We start from the raw sequence: 17637 nt of genomic DNA, 5'->3' as shown, positions 1-17637 counted from the left end.
CATAAGGAAAAAAACTTTTCCCCTTTCATTCAGAACCTACATCGAACCTAACTTCAAAGTCTGGAGAATTCGTATTTTAGACGTCTTTTCAACATCATTTTGTTTCCTGGAACTATTCTAGTTTTGCAGGGTGTCATTTTTTGGTCTCGCCAATGGCGGTAGAACGGCAAGGACCGGCCCTGTGTATAAACACTAACTCACTTCCTAGACAACTTCCTTCACAACAGCTCTGCAAAGAGCAAGAAGTATGAATGCCCTGCCTTCTGCTGTAAATACTGCATGGCCAATGTAGACATCAGGTTGACCATATAGTGCCTTTAATTCTGCTAGTTTATACAAAACTCTCAAATTGTATCAAGTAAATTCATATACTGACCGTTATGCGGTCAACGCTGATTGGTTCCTTACGCATGAACGCCTTGTGTACCGGAAGTGAATGTCGACGACTGATGTGTCAGGAATTCTTTCAGCCGATGGTATGAAAGAAGATGGACACACTAAATAAACTGAAACAATTTGATGCATATCCGAAAACTCTTGAGGATTTCCGAATTAAAACATGCGGTGGAGCTACGGGTGAGTGTTTTCGTGAAGAGTTGTAGTTACAAGCATAACACATACTATCCCCAATTGCTAGCAGTAGCATAACCCATTCATAGACGCTAACTACCATGAGCGCCTATATTGAAGATATCTTCTGGTCGGCGAACTTTTGTTAAGAGCCCCGACTCTCGTTCTGAACGTTAAAACGCATCGCTTGCGTTACGGTTTTTGTAAACAAAAGTAACGTACCTTTTCATATCACCGATAAATAATCTTAAATTACTACACCTTTTATAGAGTTAGGGTTCCCACACAGCCATATGTCCATGTTAGAGCGCTTGTTTACGGAAAACAGACGGAAGACAGGCGTACTAATTAGCTAGCTAAGTCTCCGAAGACCTGTGTGTAAACGGAAGAAGACGCCACAAACGTGTTGTCACTGAACAATACTGTCAGCTGCAACTGTTAAAACAGCGTACAGTAAGTGTATATTTAGCATTTGTGAAATTATTTTGATGTGTGAGGTTTATAGATTTCTAGAACCGCACCGTAATTGAGAATCGATTCATGTCTGTATGGTAGTATTGGCTGTTTTGTCTGCCAGAGCCAATTCGCCTCTAAACAGAACATGTAAGGTCCTTGGACTATAGAGTACCACAGTATGAGTGTAATACCCATAAAACCTAGCGGTCAAACAGGGAAATGGTTACAATCGTTTTTCCACCATTAATTTTTACCAATGGGGATTCTAGAACCATTTAATAAGGTCTGTGTTTCGTGTAGGTTTATCCTTGCGTGACATTTTGATAACGTGTAACTCTCTCAGACAAGGTAACTTATCAATTTATTTGCCTGTATTTACCCCCAACAAATGAAACACAAATTAGCTGGTAATGTGGCTTTCATAAAGAACTACAAATGACATGATGATCTGGAGGAGACTGCCGAATTGAGACAACAGTTAATCCAGAGATTTTTACCATCTAATGTTAGCTAAATGTAGTAATTAATACATTGGCTACATTTCTTTATATTTACCTCTTAGCAAAGGTGCAAGCTAATGATGATGTGCAGGAGCTTGCAGGGATTTGTTTTGATACTAATTAGCATTTTCCAATCTGAGAGAAAATAGAGCCGAATATCTTGATAAAAGTCACCTTGTCGGAGAGAGATTTACATGGTTATCAAAACGTCACGCCAGGGTAAACCTACACGAAACATAGACCTTATTTTAAGTGTTTCTACATCTGGGGGGAACGGATGACTAGCTACAATAGTTTGCTAAAAGTCAATGGGATTTGGTGATATTCTGACATGCATTTTCGTCTTTCCCCTTTTACAGTCACCATCATAAGTGGTCTCATCATGTTGATCCTGTTCTTCTCAGAGTTGCAGTATTATCTCACTAAGGAGGTGGGTTCATGTGATCTTTTTTCTGAAAATAGTCAGGTACGCTAGTGTAGGTATGCCAGCTAGGTATGTGGTTAAGAAGCTAGCTCTGGGGCCTCCCGAGTGGCGCAGTGGTCTAAGGCACTGCATCGCAGTGCTAGCTGTGCCACTAGAGAACCTGGTTCGAGTTCAGGCTCTGTCACAGCCGGACCACGACCAGGAGAACCATGGGGCGGCGCACAGCGTCATCCGGGTTAGCGGAGGGTTTGGCCAGCAGGGATGTTCCTGTCCCATTGCGCACTAGCGACTCCTGTGGCGGGCCGGGTGCAATGCACACTGACACGGTCGCCAGTTGTACGGCGCTTCCTCCGACACATTGGTGCGGCTGGCTTCCGGGTTAAGCTGGCATTGTGTCAAGAAACAGTGCGGCTTGGTTGGGTTGTTTCGGAGGACGCACGTCTCTCGAACTTCGCCTCTCCCGAGTCTCTACAGGAGTTGCAGTGGTGGGGCAGGACTGTAAACTACCAATTGGATACCATGAAATTTGGGAGATAAAAGGGGGTAAAATAATAATTCAAAAAAGAGGCTAGTTCTGTGTGGACCACACTGAACGATTCTCTACTGGAGAACAGGCAACTAGGAGAACAATGGAGTTGAGCGGCGACTTGTGAGAGCGGGCTGGAGTTCCGACATCGCATAAAATAACGTTTTTATCAAAAGCATTATATTTCAGCACACTAAGAATAGCCTGCATTTACACTAGTCGCCGCTCTACTCCATTGTAAATCGTTGAGTTTAGTCGGCTAGGAGAACAGGGAACTAAACATCTAGCTAGCTACTGTTTAGGTTCAAGCTTTGCACTTATTCTAGTTTGTAAACTCTTAAGACAGACAGTGGTATTCAAACTTTTTCAGCCAAGCCCTTTGCAATTTCAAAAACTGTGTAATTAAATGTAAAGTGTAATTCTAGTCTGATTAATCAGGCTGTAATGCACAATTAATTGGTATATACAGCCTGAAACATTGGAGTGCAAAATCGTTTAAATGTTCCATACAAGCCAAAATGTTGAATAAAATTACATTTGAACTTTACCGGTTGTCTGTGAGTAAGGAAAGTATTGCTTTTCCAGTTAGTATTAGATTAAAGTGAGAGAGGGGGAAGATGGGAGGTATAGCAGAGGGATAGATTGAGGGTAAAAGAGAGGGATAGAGAGTATGTGAGAGGGTCGCACTGAAATTCTCTAGTTTATAATTTTAAAAAGGAATACTTTTACCGGTAGAGTAAGGAAAGTATTGCTTACCCAACTTTTTAAAGAGCTGGTAGGTTTGCCACTGCCGGCTGAATGTGAGGGAACGTAATTCGGTAGTGTTTGCATCGGTTGTGTCAGTAGATTGAAAATACACACCGGAAATACAAGCCTACAGAACCATATACCTACCAGCTCTCTAAAAAGTAGTGTAAACAATACTTTCATGTGGATATGTTGTAAAAAATGTAGGGCGGCTGCAGGACAAGCCGCACAGACAACCATCAGAGTACATAAAAATATATATATATATATATATATTCAACATTCTGGATTGTAAGGAACATTTACATGATTTTGCACTTCAATGTTTCAGGCTGTATATAACAATTAATTGTGTATTATAGACCGATTAATCAGACAAAGTTAATTTCCACTCCATTGCCACCTGGGCAACTGGGAATAATAAACATTTCAATGGTGGGTATAGTGCTAAAATACAATGACTGGCCTATTTGAGGATGATTACAATATCACAAATGTTATGTTTTTCTTATTAAGCCATCTGACATAACTTTTACCCACAATTCTTTGAAACTCCAGCTATGGGGCCCGGTCCACACTTTAAGTACACTGCTTTATGACTTGCAAAAATTCATATCGTTCTGCCAACCCAGGTCCATCCTGAATTGTTTGTGGACACATCACGAGGAGACAAACTGAAAATCAACATTGATGTGATATTTCCTAACATGCCATGTGCCTGTAAGTAACTTTAGAAAAATACTTGTGTTCAGACCTAGCATGCATCATCACATTAACTTACATGTGCACAATTAACCCCTATATATGCTTGTTTATGTGATATTATAAACCGTTCAACAAAATGTCACATGAACAAGGAACAAAATATGACATTTTAACTGAATGTGTAAGGTTAGGCCTACTTCAACTTAAAATCTTCTGTAATCTCTTTAGGAATGTACATGAAGCTATAGGGTAATTGCACAGTTGAAGAGTATGACATTTGTAACACCATCTTGTCCTTCAGATCTAAGCATTGATGCCATGGACGTTGCTGGAGAACAGCAGTTGGATGTGGAACACAACCTGTTCAAGCAAAGGCTCGACAAGGACAGCAATCCTGTCACTACAGAGGCAGAGAAGCACGGTAACCATTTTGTTAATTAGCTTGTTTGCAATGTCATTATATTTCTTGAAGAGCATTCTACACCATGGAGAGCAGTGCGGTTTTCCCTCATGGGAAAATATAAGCTGTATTAAATAGTTCATGTTTTTCACTGGGTCATGGAATTTGTTTTGTCATCTCATTTAGATTTGGGACAAGAGGAAGGTGACATTTTTGACCCCAGTAAGCTAGATCCTGAGCGCTGTGAAAGCTGCTACGGAGCAGAGATGGAAGATTTGAAGTGAGTTTCCAAGACTGGAATGCCTTCCAAGGCATTACAGAACATACAGTGCATCTACTACACCATCTTCCCATGACGGAAAAGGGGGTTTCTCTGTCAATTTCATAACTAAAATCCATTGACTGTGAAATTGGACTTGCTACAATGTATTTGAGGTTTCGTTTGAAAATATGACTGCCCACCACCTTTTTAAGACCTTAGATATTTTTCAGACCATAGGCCATGAATGAATGAGCTTATCTATTGTCCAGAATTTGAGTGTGACATTTACATATTTACGGTGCTTTTCTGTAGGTGCTGTAACACCTGTGATGATGTACGAGAAGCCTATCGCAGGCGGGGTTGGGCCTTCAAGAACCCCGACACCATCGAGCAGTGCAAGAGGGAGGGCTTCAGCCAGAAGATGCAGGAGCAGAAAAACGAGGGCTGCCAGATCTACGGCTTTCTGGAGGTCAACAAGGTAACTAGTCTTAAACGGATGATTTGGCTAAGTTCATAATCAAAAGAATAGTCAGTACTCGCACTCTGATTTACACTCCAAAAAGGGATGTTTCATTTAATGGTTGACAATGTTTAAACCATTGCCTGGTCTTCAAATGGTCAGGTTGGAAACAACATATGATTTGAAATGAATCATCACTTTTTGGGAGCATAATTCTGTGTGGTTTTTTTAAAAGAAATCGGGACTGGGGGTTATATTTTGTGAGGTGCTTTAATGCATTTATATACATTTTCAATCTGCAAATATTACATTCATTGTCTGACTTTCTTTTAAACTCTTTACTTTGTCTGTTTTTTTGTTAGGTGGCAGGAAATTTCCACTTTGCCCCTGGAAAGAGTTTCCAGCAGTCCCATGTTCATGGTAAGACCTGCATTTTACTGTCCTAAGTGTGGACAACCCAAATCTGATTTTCTTTCTATATCTAATATTTTTTTCTGACAGTCCACAAATTTTACATGTGCCCCATATCAGATTTGTGCATTCACACTGATCTGAATTGGGCTGCCTATGTAAACGTAACCCTGGTCGAAATGGGTTGGTCCCCTGGTCTGATATCAATTATCCAAGGAAAATAAGAATTCTGTTTTCCATCAATACCCATGGCAGAAAGTCAATCCTCTGAATTGCATAAAGACAGACAGGTAGCAGACTGATTTGGGTTGGAAATCGAAAATTGCTTACTTGCTACCAGAAACACCTTGTGATTTATTAAAACAGTCTGTCTCAGACCAAGTACAGACCCTTTTGTAGTGTAGTTTGCCCCTAGCACATTCTCGGAGGATAGCAAGGAAAGACCCATGTTAACCGGTAAGTTCACTTGCAAGTCACTATGCCAGTAAAGGCATTTCTAGTGCATCCATAACTATTCTTTCCAGTTAAACACTCGTAAATCCTTTTGTAAATGGTGCATGTTTTTCTTTTTCATCGTTCCTTTCGTTGTCTTATGCTAGACTTCTTCCCTTCTTTCCTAATAGGATCCGTTGCAATCTAAGTAAATCATTGTTTTATCTCATGAAAACATCTGATCTTTATGGCAGTGGTGAAAATGTGTCAAACTAAGTAGCTCTTTTTTTCTACATATAAACGTACCTTTTTGACTGTAAATGGATAATTGACTCACTTGCTTTATCATTGTTGCCTACTAATAACCCTAACATAGTAATCAAGTTATTTGGCATTGACACTTACACTCTGGATAAATATGAATGTGAAATGTATTAATTTGTTTGGCAAACTGATTGCAAAACATTTATTGCAATGGATTTTACAAATTAAATAATGTTACTCGGCTTGACAGAAGTCTGAATTGCACTCCAACTGTGGAAGCGGGCATAAGAACAGAAGTCGTTACTATAAAAATTCACTGATGTAACCTTTAACTGTGTGACAATACAGACACATTTCTCATTGAGGCACTGTTGTAATTTCATTTACCCTAATAACTATTTTCTCAATAATTGCTGATAGAGTAGCATGGTACATAACCAGATGAAGTTGTAGGCCCAAAGGACTATACTCTCAACTTGCTTGGAGGCATTGAACGGTGTCTTTTGTCATCAACACCATGTACAGAAAGCATAGAGCAGACGGATTCACCAGCTCAATGCTGATTTTATTTGCTAGACTAGTACTACTGTCCATGTCTGCTTAAAGGCAGAAATAAGAGACAAGAATCCCTTTTTGATAAGAATTTGGCCATATATGAAATACCAGATGTGATGAACCCCCTTCAGAGGTGTAATGCCTTTGGCCAGCCTCTTAGGACTGTGGCTTTTTCTATGTAGCCCAACATGCGTCATATAGTGACTCTTCTCTCTTCTTTCTGCAGTGCATGCTGTGGAAAGTAAGTCCATCTTTTTGTAGCTTTTATTTTTGTAGTAAACATCCCCCCCCCTACCCTGGTCCCAGATCTGTTTGTGCTCTTGGCTACTCCCTTGCTGTCCTTGTCATGACAATGAGCTGGCATAAGAGCACAAACAGACTGGCACTCAGGCCACATCCCTCCTTTCTAAATTGTCCAGTCAAATATCAAACTTTGTTTATGAAGAGGTTGTCAGTCAGACTTGACCCTGTTATTTAATTAAAGCCTAGCGAAGACAACCAAAGCTGCTTCTAACTTGTGGTTTAAAACAGTCCTTTTGAATAACCAGCGTGTGATTGTTGGTTTGATCTTTATTTGAGGTGGTACAAGCAGTAATCTAGATCACATTTCTGAGGGCTCAACAATTATAAATTGTAATGGGAGAGTCGTAGATTGAGCAGTAAGCCCTCATACTCTAAACAGAACATAACTGATGATGCTATCAGATCACAGCATTACTAACATCTTGTCTCAATTTATTTTCAGTTCATGATCTGCAGAGTTTTGGACTAGACAACGTAAGTACATTTGACAAATCTTGTCTTGCCCAGGCAATGTTCTCCATACACGTCAGCACTTATTTGTGTTGTCCTACAGATCAACATGACTCACTTTATCAAGCATCTATCCTTCGGGAGAGACTACCCTGGTATCGTCAATCCTTTGGATGGCACCGATGTTGCAGCACCACAAGGTTAGTCATCCCATTTATCAAAAGCCCCACACCAAACATTTGGCCTACTACCAGCAATTGAAATCACAGCATTTATTGAAATTTCTCCATAGTTCTGGGACAAAGTGTGACATGGGAATGAGTTATGACAAAAGTCCCACTATGTAATTGTAAGTATGGTAGGTGGTCTCAGCAGCGGATGCCCATCCCAATGGACATAAATGTACCAAATGTGCCTCCACTCTGCATCATCGTCTTCCCAACTCCTCCCATCAGCTCTCTGCCTCTCATGCCAACCCTGAGGGAAGAAAAAATACAGCATTTGAACAAAATGAAAAAACAATCGAGTTCTATTGAACAAACCACAATATGCAGCGTGGATGGCTGCAACAGAAACATGTAAAGAAATCTGTGATGCCCAAGCACAGACTATGGCATTCTTACAAAGTGTATTGCATTTCAGTGTAGGCTTACTTGTAATAGGTAAATAGTTAGACGTTGGGTTAACTTAACTAACCTTAGACAGGAAAAGGTTCCAAACATAGCACCAGCTGCCATCCCAACAGCGAAGCCCATCATGAATCCCATTTTAATTCTGTCAACGCAGGCTGGCTGTTGCTGGCCATACGGTCCTACTGCAACTGGCATCTGTATTGAAAGAGAGCACAACCATCAAAATACATGGCAGGTTCATGAATCAGTTGCGCTAGCTAGGCGTTTGTAGCTAGCTTGCTACGTCATAACACTACACCAGTGGCTAAGCTTAAACGGCAAGTTAAGCTAGCGGAGTTAGCAGCTAGCTAAACTATCAACGTTATTTGCACAAGACAGACATTTGCCACCGAAAACAGATTGATATGTAGCTAACGTTAGCTAATGTCACGAACGTTGTCCACCCTTTATCTCGTGCTTCTGTTTACCCAGCTTCTAGCTAGCTGCGTTTTGGCTGGCTAACTGGTTTGCATGTCACCTAGGTCAGGCCTTGAAGACATTTGAAAAGATGGTTAACGCCCGACTATATATATTTTTTTATCATCACTATTATTCGCTCTAAGCAACACTTACCTTGGTTGATTGCGTAATGTGAGTTATCGGTCACTAGAGAAGACAACCCTTGTCGATAAGACTAGGTAGCTTGAAATGCTGTACTAACAGGCGGCCATTACTTGAGAGGATTGCGAAACCAACGCAGTAGAGACAAAGATCAGTTCGTGAACGATTCATTTTTCTGAGTGAGTCGTTCGTTTTAGTCGTTCCTTTGACCTGCTAGCTGCAATGAATTCTACAGCAGGATTAAAACGCGTTCCGACCAACAACTCTGTCATATGTGCGCAGGCAAAATAGATAATGCTGCAGGCAGCATAGAGAACAGATGTTTGTTTTTATTTATTTCACCTATATTTAACCAGGTAGGCTAGTTGAGAACAAGTTCTCATTTACAACTGCAACCTGGAATAGATAGTTGATAGCATGGTGCAAAAATGAATGCAATTAATTGACTATTGAATGTTATGATGGACACAGCTTTGAAGAACCATAACATACACAGACTCTGCTCAACAAACTCGAGAACGAATCGTTTGTGTTGCTGCATTTCGCGAATGAATTGTGCGTATCACACTCACGGCAGTCAAGCAATGCATTCCGCCAAGAGTCGTTCACGATCTAGTCCTTTTGCGGCCAAACTAGATCACCGTTTCAAATGTACCAATAAATAGTCGTATTTGTAAGCTTAGCATTCAACAAATGTACATTTGTTTAAAGCACGCTTCTACAAGTGTCACAAATGACAGCTCCAATAAACCCCTTATGATGAACGAGAGGCTTGTAGAATCATTACTATTTCGGGGGGATGTGTTCGACGGTAGGGGTCCACGGTGCTCTGGGCATTGCTGACTCAAATGAACGAAATTAGTCAAAAGATTCGTTCTCCTGACTGGACGAGTTGAAAAGATCCGAGTCAGTAAAAATCAGAACTTCCCGTCACTTGATGTGTTGACCGGTCCTTTTGAAATTATCCTTTTTGTGAACGTCGGGAACCGAATCGCGTCTGTGAAAGGATATACTGCAAATTTGAGCCCCAGACATCGATTATCTGTAGATAAGTTATACTAACGTTCTCTGAAGATGGTAATTCTTGACTCATTTTTTTGTAATGTGTGTTTTATTATTTTTGTTGTAAATCAAAATGAATTTGTCACATGCGCTGAATACAACAGTAGACCTTACCGTGAAATGCTTACTTACAAGCCCTTAACCAACAATGCAGTTTTCAGAAAATATTTACTAAATAAACTAAAGTTGAAAAAAAGTAACTCAATAACAATAACGAGGCAATATACAGGGGGTCCCAGTACCGAGTCAATGTGTGTGGGTACAGGTTAGTCAAGGTAATTTGTACATGTAGGTAGGGGCAAAGTGACTGCATAGCTAAAACAGCGAGCAGCAGCAGTGTAAAAACAAAGGGGGTCAATGCAAATAGTCCGGGTGGCCATTTGATTAATTGTTCAGCAGTCTTATTGTCCTACAGATCAACATGATCTGTTAATGAGCCTTTTGGACCTAGACTTGGTGCTCCAGTACCGCTTGCTGTGCGGTAGCAGAGAGAACAGTCACCAGCAGAGAGAACAGTCTATGACTTGAGTTACTGGAGTCTTTGACCATTTTTGGGGCCTTCCTCTGACACTTCCTAGTATAGAGGTCCTGGATGGCAGGAAGCTTGGCCCCAGTGATGTACTGGGGCGTACACACTACCCTCTGTAGCAGCCTTGCGGTCGTATGCCGAGCAGTTGCCATACCAGCCGGTGATGCAACCGGTCAGGATGCTCTCGATGGTGCAGCTGTAGAAATTGTTGAGCATCTGGTCTCCTGAGGGGTGAAAGGCATTGTCGTGCCCTCTTCATGACTGTCTTGGTGTATTTGGAGCATGGTAGTTTGGTGGTGATGTGGACACCAAGGAACTTGAAGTTCTCGACTCGCTCCACTACAGCCCCGTTGATGTGAATGTAATTTCGTCATGTAAAACATTTATTTGAACTCGCATTTCACGATCTGAGATAATGGTAGGCAACGTTTTAGGCTTAACATTAGAAATATGCTATTTTTCTTTTCATAAATGTTTAAGTACTGAATGAAGAGTTGTTTGTGAGCCAAGTGAATGGCTCTTTTAGGTGAACAGAGCTAAAAGATCCTGCTCACCAAAAAGACTCAGAATGCCCATCAGTGTGTAGCCTGCTAATTATGTGATGTCAATCTATAGCGCCACCCTGCGTTCATGCTGAGTGAAATGTTGCATTTCTGCAGACTACATGGGCTCTGCCGCTACACATTACAAAACAATCAATTGTTTTATTCCAGCATCCATGATGTATCAGTACTTTGTGAAGATTGTCCCAACCATCTACGTGAAATGGGATGGAGAGGTGAGTAAACATTAGACATGACAGCTGTGAAATGAACTCGGGTGGGTAGTTATTGACCGTACCTACAAATTGTAGCTATTTGATGGAGTTAATTTATTTTATAGCTATATCACATTTAAATGAAGTGAATTCATTATTGTTGTATATTTCCCTGTGCATGACTGTTTATGCATGCTAAGAAAGGTACTTAGGCATCATGGACAAACAGGGACGTCTTTTGTATTGCTTGTGTCTTACAGGTGGTTAAAACAAACCAATTCTCTGTGACCCGACATGAGAAAGTAGCCAATGGGCTGATCGGAGACCAGGGCTTACCTGGGGTGTTTGTATTATATGAACTCTCCCCTATGATGGTGAAATTCACAGAGAAACAGCGGTAGGTAGCTTCAAACAAAATTGAAAATCCATATACAGTTGAAGTCGGAAGTTTACATACACCTTAGCCAAATACATTTAAACTCAGTTTTTCACAATTCCTGACATTTAATCCTCGTAAAAAAATCCCTGTCTTAGGTCAGTTAGGATCACCACTTTATTTTAAGAATGTGAAATGTCAGAATAATAGTAGAGAGAATTATTTATTTGAGCTTTTATTTTTCTATTTCTTTCATCACATTCCCAGTGGGTCATAAGTTTACATGGACTCAATTAGTATTTGGTAGCATTGCCTTTAAACTGTTTAACTTGGGTCAAACAAGCTTCCCACAATAAGTTGGGTGAATTTTGGCCCATTCCTCCTGACAAAGCTGGTGTAACTGAATCAGGTTTCTAGGCCTCCTTGCTCGCACACGCTTTTCCAGTTCTGCCCACACATTTTCTATAGGATTGAAGTCAGGGCTTTGTGATGGCCACTCCAATACCTTGACTTTGTTATACTTAAGGCATTTTGCCACAACTTTGGAAGTATGCTTGGGGTCATTGTCCATTTGGAAGACCCATTTGCGACCAAGGTTTAACTTCCTGACTGATGTTGCTTCAATATATCCACATCATTTTCCTCCTCATGATGCCATCTGTTTTGTGAAGTGCACCAGGCCCTCCTGCAGCAAAGCACCCCCACAACATGATGCTGCCACCCCTGTGCTTCACGGTTGGGATGGTGTTCTTCGGCTTGCAAGCATCCCCCTTTCTCCTCCAAACATAACAATGGTCATTATGGCCAAACAGTTCTATTTTTGTTTCATCAGACCAGAGGACATTTCTCCAAAAAGTAAGATCTTTGTCCCCATGTGCAGTTGCAAACCGTAGTCTGGCTTTTTTATGGCGGTTTTGGAGCAGTGGCTTCTTCCTTGCTGAGCGGCCTTTCAAGTTATGTCGATATAGGACTCATTTTACTGTGGATATAGATTCTTTTGCACCTGTTTCCTCCAGCATCTTCACAAGGTCCTTTGCTGTTGTTCTGGGATTGATTTGCACTTTTCGCACCAAAGTACATTGAAATCTAGGAGACAGAACGTGTCTCCTTTCCTGAGCGGTATGACGGCTGCGTTGTCCCATGGTGTTTATACTTACAAACTATTGTTTGTACAGATGAATGTGGTACCTTCAGGTGTTTGGAAATTGCTCCCAAGGATGAACCAGACATGTGGAGGTCTACAATTTGATGTCAAATGATGTCTATTAGCCTATCAGAAGCTTCTAAAGCCATGACGTCATTTTCTGGAATTTTCCAAGCTGTTTAAAGGCACAGTCAACTTAGTGTATGTAAACTTCTGACCCACTGGAATTGTGATACAGTGAATGATAAGTGAAATAATCTGTCTGTAAACAATTGTTGGTAAAATTACTTGTGTTGTTCACAAAGTAGATGTCCTAACCGACTTGCCAAAACTATAGTTTAATAACAAGAAATTGGTGGAGTGGTTGAAAAATGAGTTTTAATGACTCCAGCATAAGTGTATGTAAACTTCCAACTTCAACTGTAGCATTGTCATTGTGTAGTCTATATAAATAGTAAGATGTGTGTTGCATCTAACATGTTTTCTCTTTTTTCAGATCATTCACTCATTTTCTCACAGGAGTGTGTGCCATCATAGGGGGTGTATTTACAGGTGGGCACCTCTGCATTCTGACAAACAAAAGGGTGTAATAGGTTTGCTAAAGATGTTGCTAAAGATGTTGCTTAAAGCTTATTTCATTTTTCAATGTTTTTTATTATTTTCACATGTTTTGACTTTCCCATTTTACAAATGCAGTACACATAGCAAACACATTTTTCACTCACTACATCTTCAATATAATTTAATCTTGTTTATAATTAGTGATGGCTTTCTCAGTTTGGAGGTACCATGCAGTATTAGAGGTAGATGTTATTCATTTGTTGGAATGAACTAAATGGACTGGTTCTATTGTATGTGTGTCAGAGATATGTCATTTTATATACTGTATCTTTTTCCCAGTTGCTGGACTCATTGATTCATTGATATACCACTCTGCAAAAGCCATCCAGAAGAAGATTGAACTGGGCAAAGCATCTTAGTGGAGTGTTTGACACGAGCAAACCAGCCTGTTCATCAGTCTCCGGAGGGGCCGATCTGGAAAGGGGAAGTGACTACAAACTGACTCATGCTTCCTAACATGGAAAAAAAACACTAAGAATCTGAAAAATTTCCCTCAATATGGAAAGGAACTTTGACTGCTGTGTCTCCCATGTTGTTTGTTTTACATCCCCATCCATACAAAGAATGAAAGACAGAATCACTGACCAGAAGAGAGACCTAACCGATTTTTTTTAACTCATTTGATTCATCCCCAGTCCTAACAAACTGTACGTCTATCAATTGGTTCCCTGATATTTTATTTTGCCATTCTCAGCTACCCTAAACATACTTTGGTGGCCAGTGGACATATTTATCCTTAAGTTTATCCCAAGCCTTAATTTCTAAACATGTACCATTCTTTTACATGTGTATTGCTTCCCCATCACAAATTAAGTATTTGATATGATATGTGACCCGGGCAGGGTGAATGTGTTTTTTAATGTGTGTTCAGGGGTGTATTCATTAGTGCAAACTGAAGCAAAAAGTTTGGCAATGGAAACGAGAATCTCTTATTGGACAAGTTCAGGTAGGTCCCTCCCCGTTTTGGCCTGTTTGCTTCCAGTTGGTTCTTAGTGAATACCCCAGATTGATGGAAGCTCTGCCTGTCGTTGAGAGGACTACTTGAGGAGACTGGATTATGCAGTTTAATAATGTTTTTGTTCATTTGTTGTGATTGCACATTTTGAGATCCTATTCAGGGGCCTGGGTTGAGTGAAGGAGTGTGTGTGCAAGAGTGCACGCGTGTGTGAGTGCATGTGGTGTCTGGTGCTGTGCACAGCCTATTTTGTGTGTGGGAGAGATGTATTTATATTTTGATTGTCCTCAACTGTTTTTAAAATGACAAATAAATGTTGAATACACCAGCCTGTAATGTAATGATTTGTCTGACATTTTGTGTACACAATATGTCCTCTGTCCAATTCCTGTCCCAGGAACAACCACAAGTGTGGAAATGGAATGGAATTTCTTTTAACTCACATGCTTATGGCTTGCTTTAGCTCTTTGCCCTTCATACAATTATATACAGCTGAAGGGGACCATTTATTTGTGTTAAGGGTTTCTTATGGAACACACTTAAATAGAATTGTAAACTGTCTGGTTTGAGCCCTGAATGCTGATTGGTTGACTGCTGTGGTATACCACAGGTAAGACAAAACATTTATTTTAACTGTTCTAATTACTTTGGTAACCAGTTTGTCACATATGACCACTACACCACGGCTAAGGGCTGTGTCCAGGCACTGCGTTTCGTCGCGCTTAAGAACAGCCCTGAGCCTGGTATATTGGCCATATACCACAACCCCTCGGGCCTTATTGCTTATGTATTGTACGTGACTTTATTTTCATCCCTCTTCTGGGCCTTGACTAATTTACTTCTTCTTTAGTGTGAAGTACTTAGTCATCATTACAATAAAAAGATAAGGGTCCTGCTATACAAGTTAGAGACCTTACTGTCTACTCTGTTGCGAAAGGACTACTGATATCTGTGGAATGTCAGTGATAATGTCACTTCCTCTCCAAGCTCATGTGCAATAGCTTAAGGGCGAAGAGGTTACCAAGCAAATGATCACTGTAGCTGTATGAGCCTATAGCGGTCTCTTTTCAGTGATATCTTTGTTGAAGTAGGCTACTGTTCAATATCCTTTCCAAATGAGCTGAGGTTTCATGTTTCAGCCACAAGGTGGAGCACCGGTTCTTTTAATATACCCAGCTAAGTACGCTAATAATTGTGGCAATAAAAAAAATGAGTGAATTACCATCCTAGACAGCTGAATAACATTATTGTGAGTAACTTCCTGTATATGTGTCACAGCCACGTATCTATGAGCCATCTTGCTCTTGAATGGCTTATTTTTAAATGGGGGCCCAATGTTGACCCACAATATGCCTGTACAAATGCATTATTCCGTAGTTACACTCATACAATGCTAATTCCCTTGGGAGTCTACAGCTGCAATTGCTTTTCCATTGCATGTATTCACTGGAAGCTCGGCCTCTAACTCCCACATCCTGCTGTTTGGATTGTGATGCAATCATCCACACAAGAGCATGAGGGGCGCTAAGCAAACGGCTTTGAAAAGTTGCGGATGTTTTTTTGAGCTTAGCTGGGAGCTGTATGAGTCTGGTGAAAGGAAAGGCAATGTCAGTGAATCTGGCTCATGCCCATCACGGCCGGCGTATTCGGAGTGTGAGAGAGGATAGGATTGTCTATGACACGATTCAATGACCACTATATCAAATTGATACTCAAAAGGAAGTGATTCACAACCTCTTTTAGTTAATGAACCCCCAATCACAATTTGTTCTACCCAAAGTGCAACTGGTCATTCGGCCTATGTTCTTCTGAGTCTTGCCAAGTACCCCCTGTGGATAGGCCAGGTACCCCCTGGGGTACTAGTACTAGTACCCCAGGTTGAGAACTACTGCTCTAAGGCATAAGTATAGGGGGTGGAGAAATAAAGGGAAAGTATAGGCCTATAGTGTAGGGTTTAGCTGACTTGAAAAAAGGTACTGTTACAACTTTGACTTCAATCACTTTCCTGTGACAGACACAAAACATAATTTTCACAGCTATCTTACTCTTCAATGTCACACAGAGCAACTGAACACACAGAGAGAAAAATATGACCATTTCATTGAACAGGTAGGCGACGAGTGGCCTACATTTCACATTACATTAACACCAGGCTAAATGGAGCCTTTTGAATGAATTAAGCTGTTATGTGCCTCTCCAGTTAGTTAGTCATATACTTTTGATTTCATTTTGGAAATGTAGAAGAGTGAGACACAAAGAAAACCTATGCGGTCTGTATGTTTCCTAAGCCAGAAAATCAGCATCTAACTCCAGTGTTACAATTAAATAAATCAAGCATGTCATCCATATGTAATATGTTTTGTACTACCAAGTGCACATAGTGGACAAATGCGCACTTGGTAGTCCAAAGATTCTTTACTGTGCAGTAGTAGTGCAAACGCTACACTGGCCAGTCATTTTATAGTGGAGGTGATTGTCGCGTTTAGACCAACAACAACAAAAGTTCTGCCTGGACGAGTGCTGCATATCAAGCGCTTACATCATTGGAAATCTATGACAAGGATTTGGATCCATGACAAGCATCGCTATGACAATAGATTTTCCAGGATAATCAAATTGCATTTAAAGTGCTATTTGACTTGGACATCCTTGTAATCTATGAGGCTAATCTTGAATGAATCACTAGATGGGGGACTACATAAAGTGACCAGACCACAGATTATTCAGACATCACCCCCTCTTCTAAGCAGAGGGCAGAGGGTTTGGAGAGACAGAGAAAAGACAGAGGTAGTGGGGGGGTGAACATTTAAAAACAGCTTACTTACCCTTAATTCTCAATGCATTCCTCATTGATTGCTGTGTTGGCTTGGGGGTCTTTCAGGGATGCAAGAGGGCATTCAGGCCAGCAATTGAACGGTGGATAAGACTAAAGCTGTATTGATTGGCAAATGGTCTTGGGTATGCGCATGAGTGGGGGAGAGATGGGTAGCACCCAGGTGTGATGGGGGCAGGGGTCCTCTGCTGCAGCATTGAGTGTCATAAGATAATTGTAGGGGATGGTGGTTGCTGTGAACTACTTTTGACCAGAGCTCTAAGGGCACTCGACAAAAGTAGTGCTCTATATTGGGACTAGAGTGTGCAAAAGTAGGAGAGTTTATGTTCTTAGAGAGCTTATGTAACAGAGATAAGAACGTGCTATAAGCTCACTTCACAGCTAGCTTGAAATGTTGCCAATATAGCTATTGAATTGAATTATTTTCAATAGCTCAAGGGATTGGTACATTGTCAAGTAGGATGGTCACGTTTGTTTGCGATCACAAGACCACTAGTTCGAGTCCGGTATGGGGACAGGGAAAGTCGAGGAAGCTATAGTGTTAGCCAGAGGTGTGGACTCAAGTCACATGACTTGGACTTGAGTCAGACCTGAGTCACAAATATGATGACTTGCAACTCGACTTTGACTTTAACACCAATGACTCGTGACATGACTTGGACT

General features: G+C 40.8%; 2 protein-coding genes across 4 annotated transcripts; one reads left to right on the top strand and one right to left on the bottom strand.

Annotated features, from left to right (window-relative positions):
- Window positions 1–395: 395 nt before the first annotated feature.
- ergic3 (ERGIC and golgi 3) lies at window positions 396–14469 on the top strand. Of its 3 annotated transcripts, none has more exons than XM_014131672.2 (14): window positions 396–576; window positions 1886–1956; window positions 3856–3943; window positions 4230–4349; window positions 4515–4608; window positions 4903–5068; window positions 5413–5470; window positions 6939–6953; window positions 7458–7489; window positions 7569–7665; window positions 11002–11066; window positions 11306–11442; window positions 13062–13117; window positions 13466–14469. In XM_014131672.2, exons 1-14 carry the CDS (start codon window positions 489–491, stop codon window positions 13543–13545), a joined length of 1167 nt encoding a protein of 388 aa, XP_013987147.1. In that variant the 5' UTR covers window positions 396–488; the 3' UTR covers window positions 13546–14469. The 3 variants fall into 3 exon arrangements, with proteins under 3 accessions (XP_013987147.1, XP_013987148.1, XP_013987149.1); XM_014131674.2 differs by lacking the exon at window positions 396–576 and adding an exon at window positions 601–1023; XM_014131673.2 differs by lacking the exon at window positions 6939–6953.
- On the bottom strand, window positions 7273–8874 carry romo1 (reactive oxygen species modulator 1). The gene is given in 3 exon segments (NM_001141578.1): window positions 7273–7942; window positions 8162–8292; window positions 8710–8874. Coding segments are annotated over 2 exon segments (240 nt in total). The 5' UTR covers window positions 8710–8874; the 3' UTR covers window positions 7273–7833.
- Window positions 14470–17637: the final 3168 nt, after the last annotated feature.

This window comes from Salmo salar, chromosome ssa12, assembly GCF_905237065.1.
Source record: "Salmo salar chromosome ssa12, Ssal_v3.1, whole genome shotgun sequence".
NCBI classification, from domain to species: domain Eukaryota; kingdom Metazoa; phylum Chordata; class Actinopteri; order Salmoniformes; family Salmonidae; genus Salmo; species Salmo salar.
The sequence above is the reverse complement of the archived record's forward strand: the minus strand, read 5'-3'. Positions and strand labels throughout refer to the sequence as shown.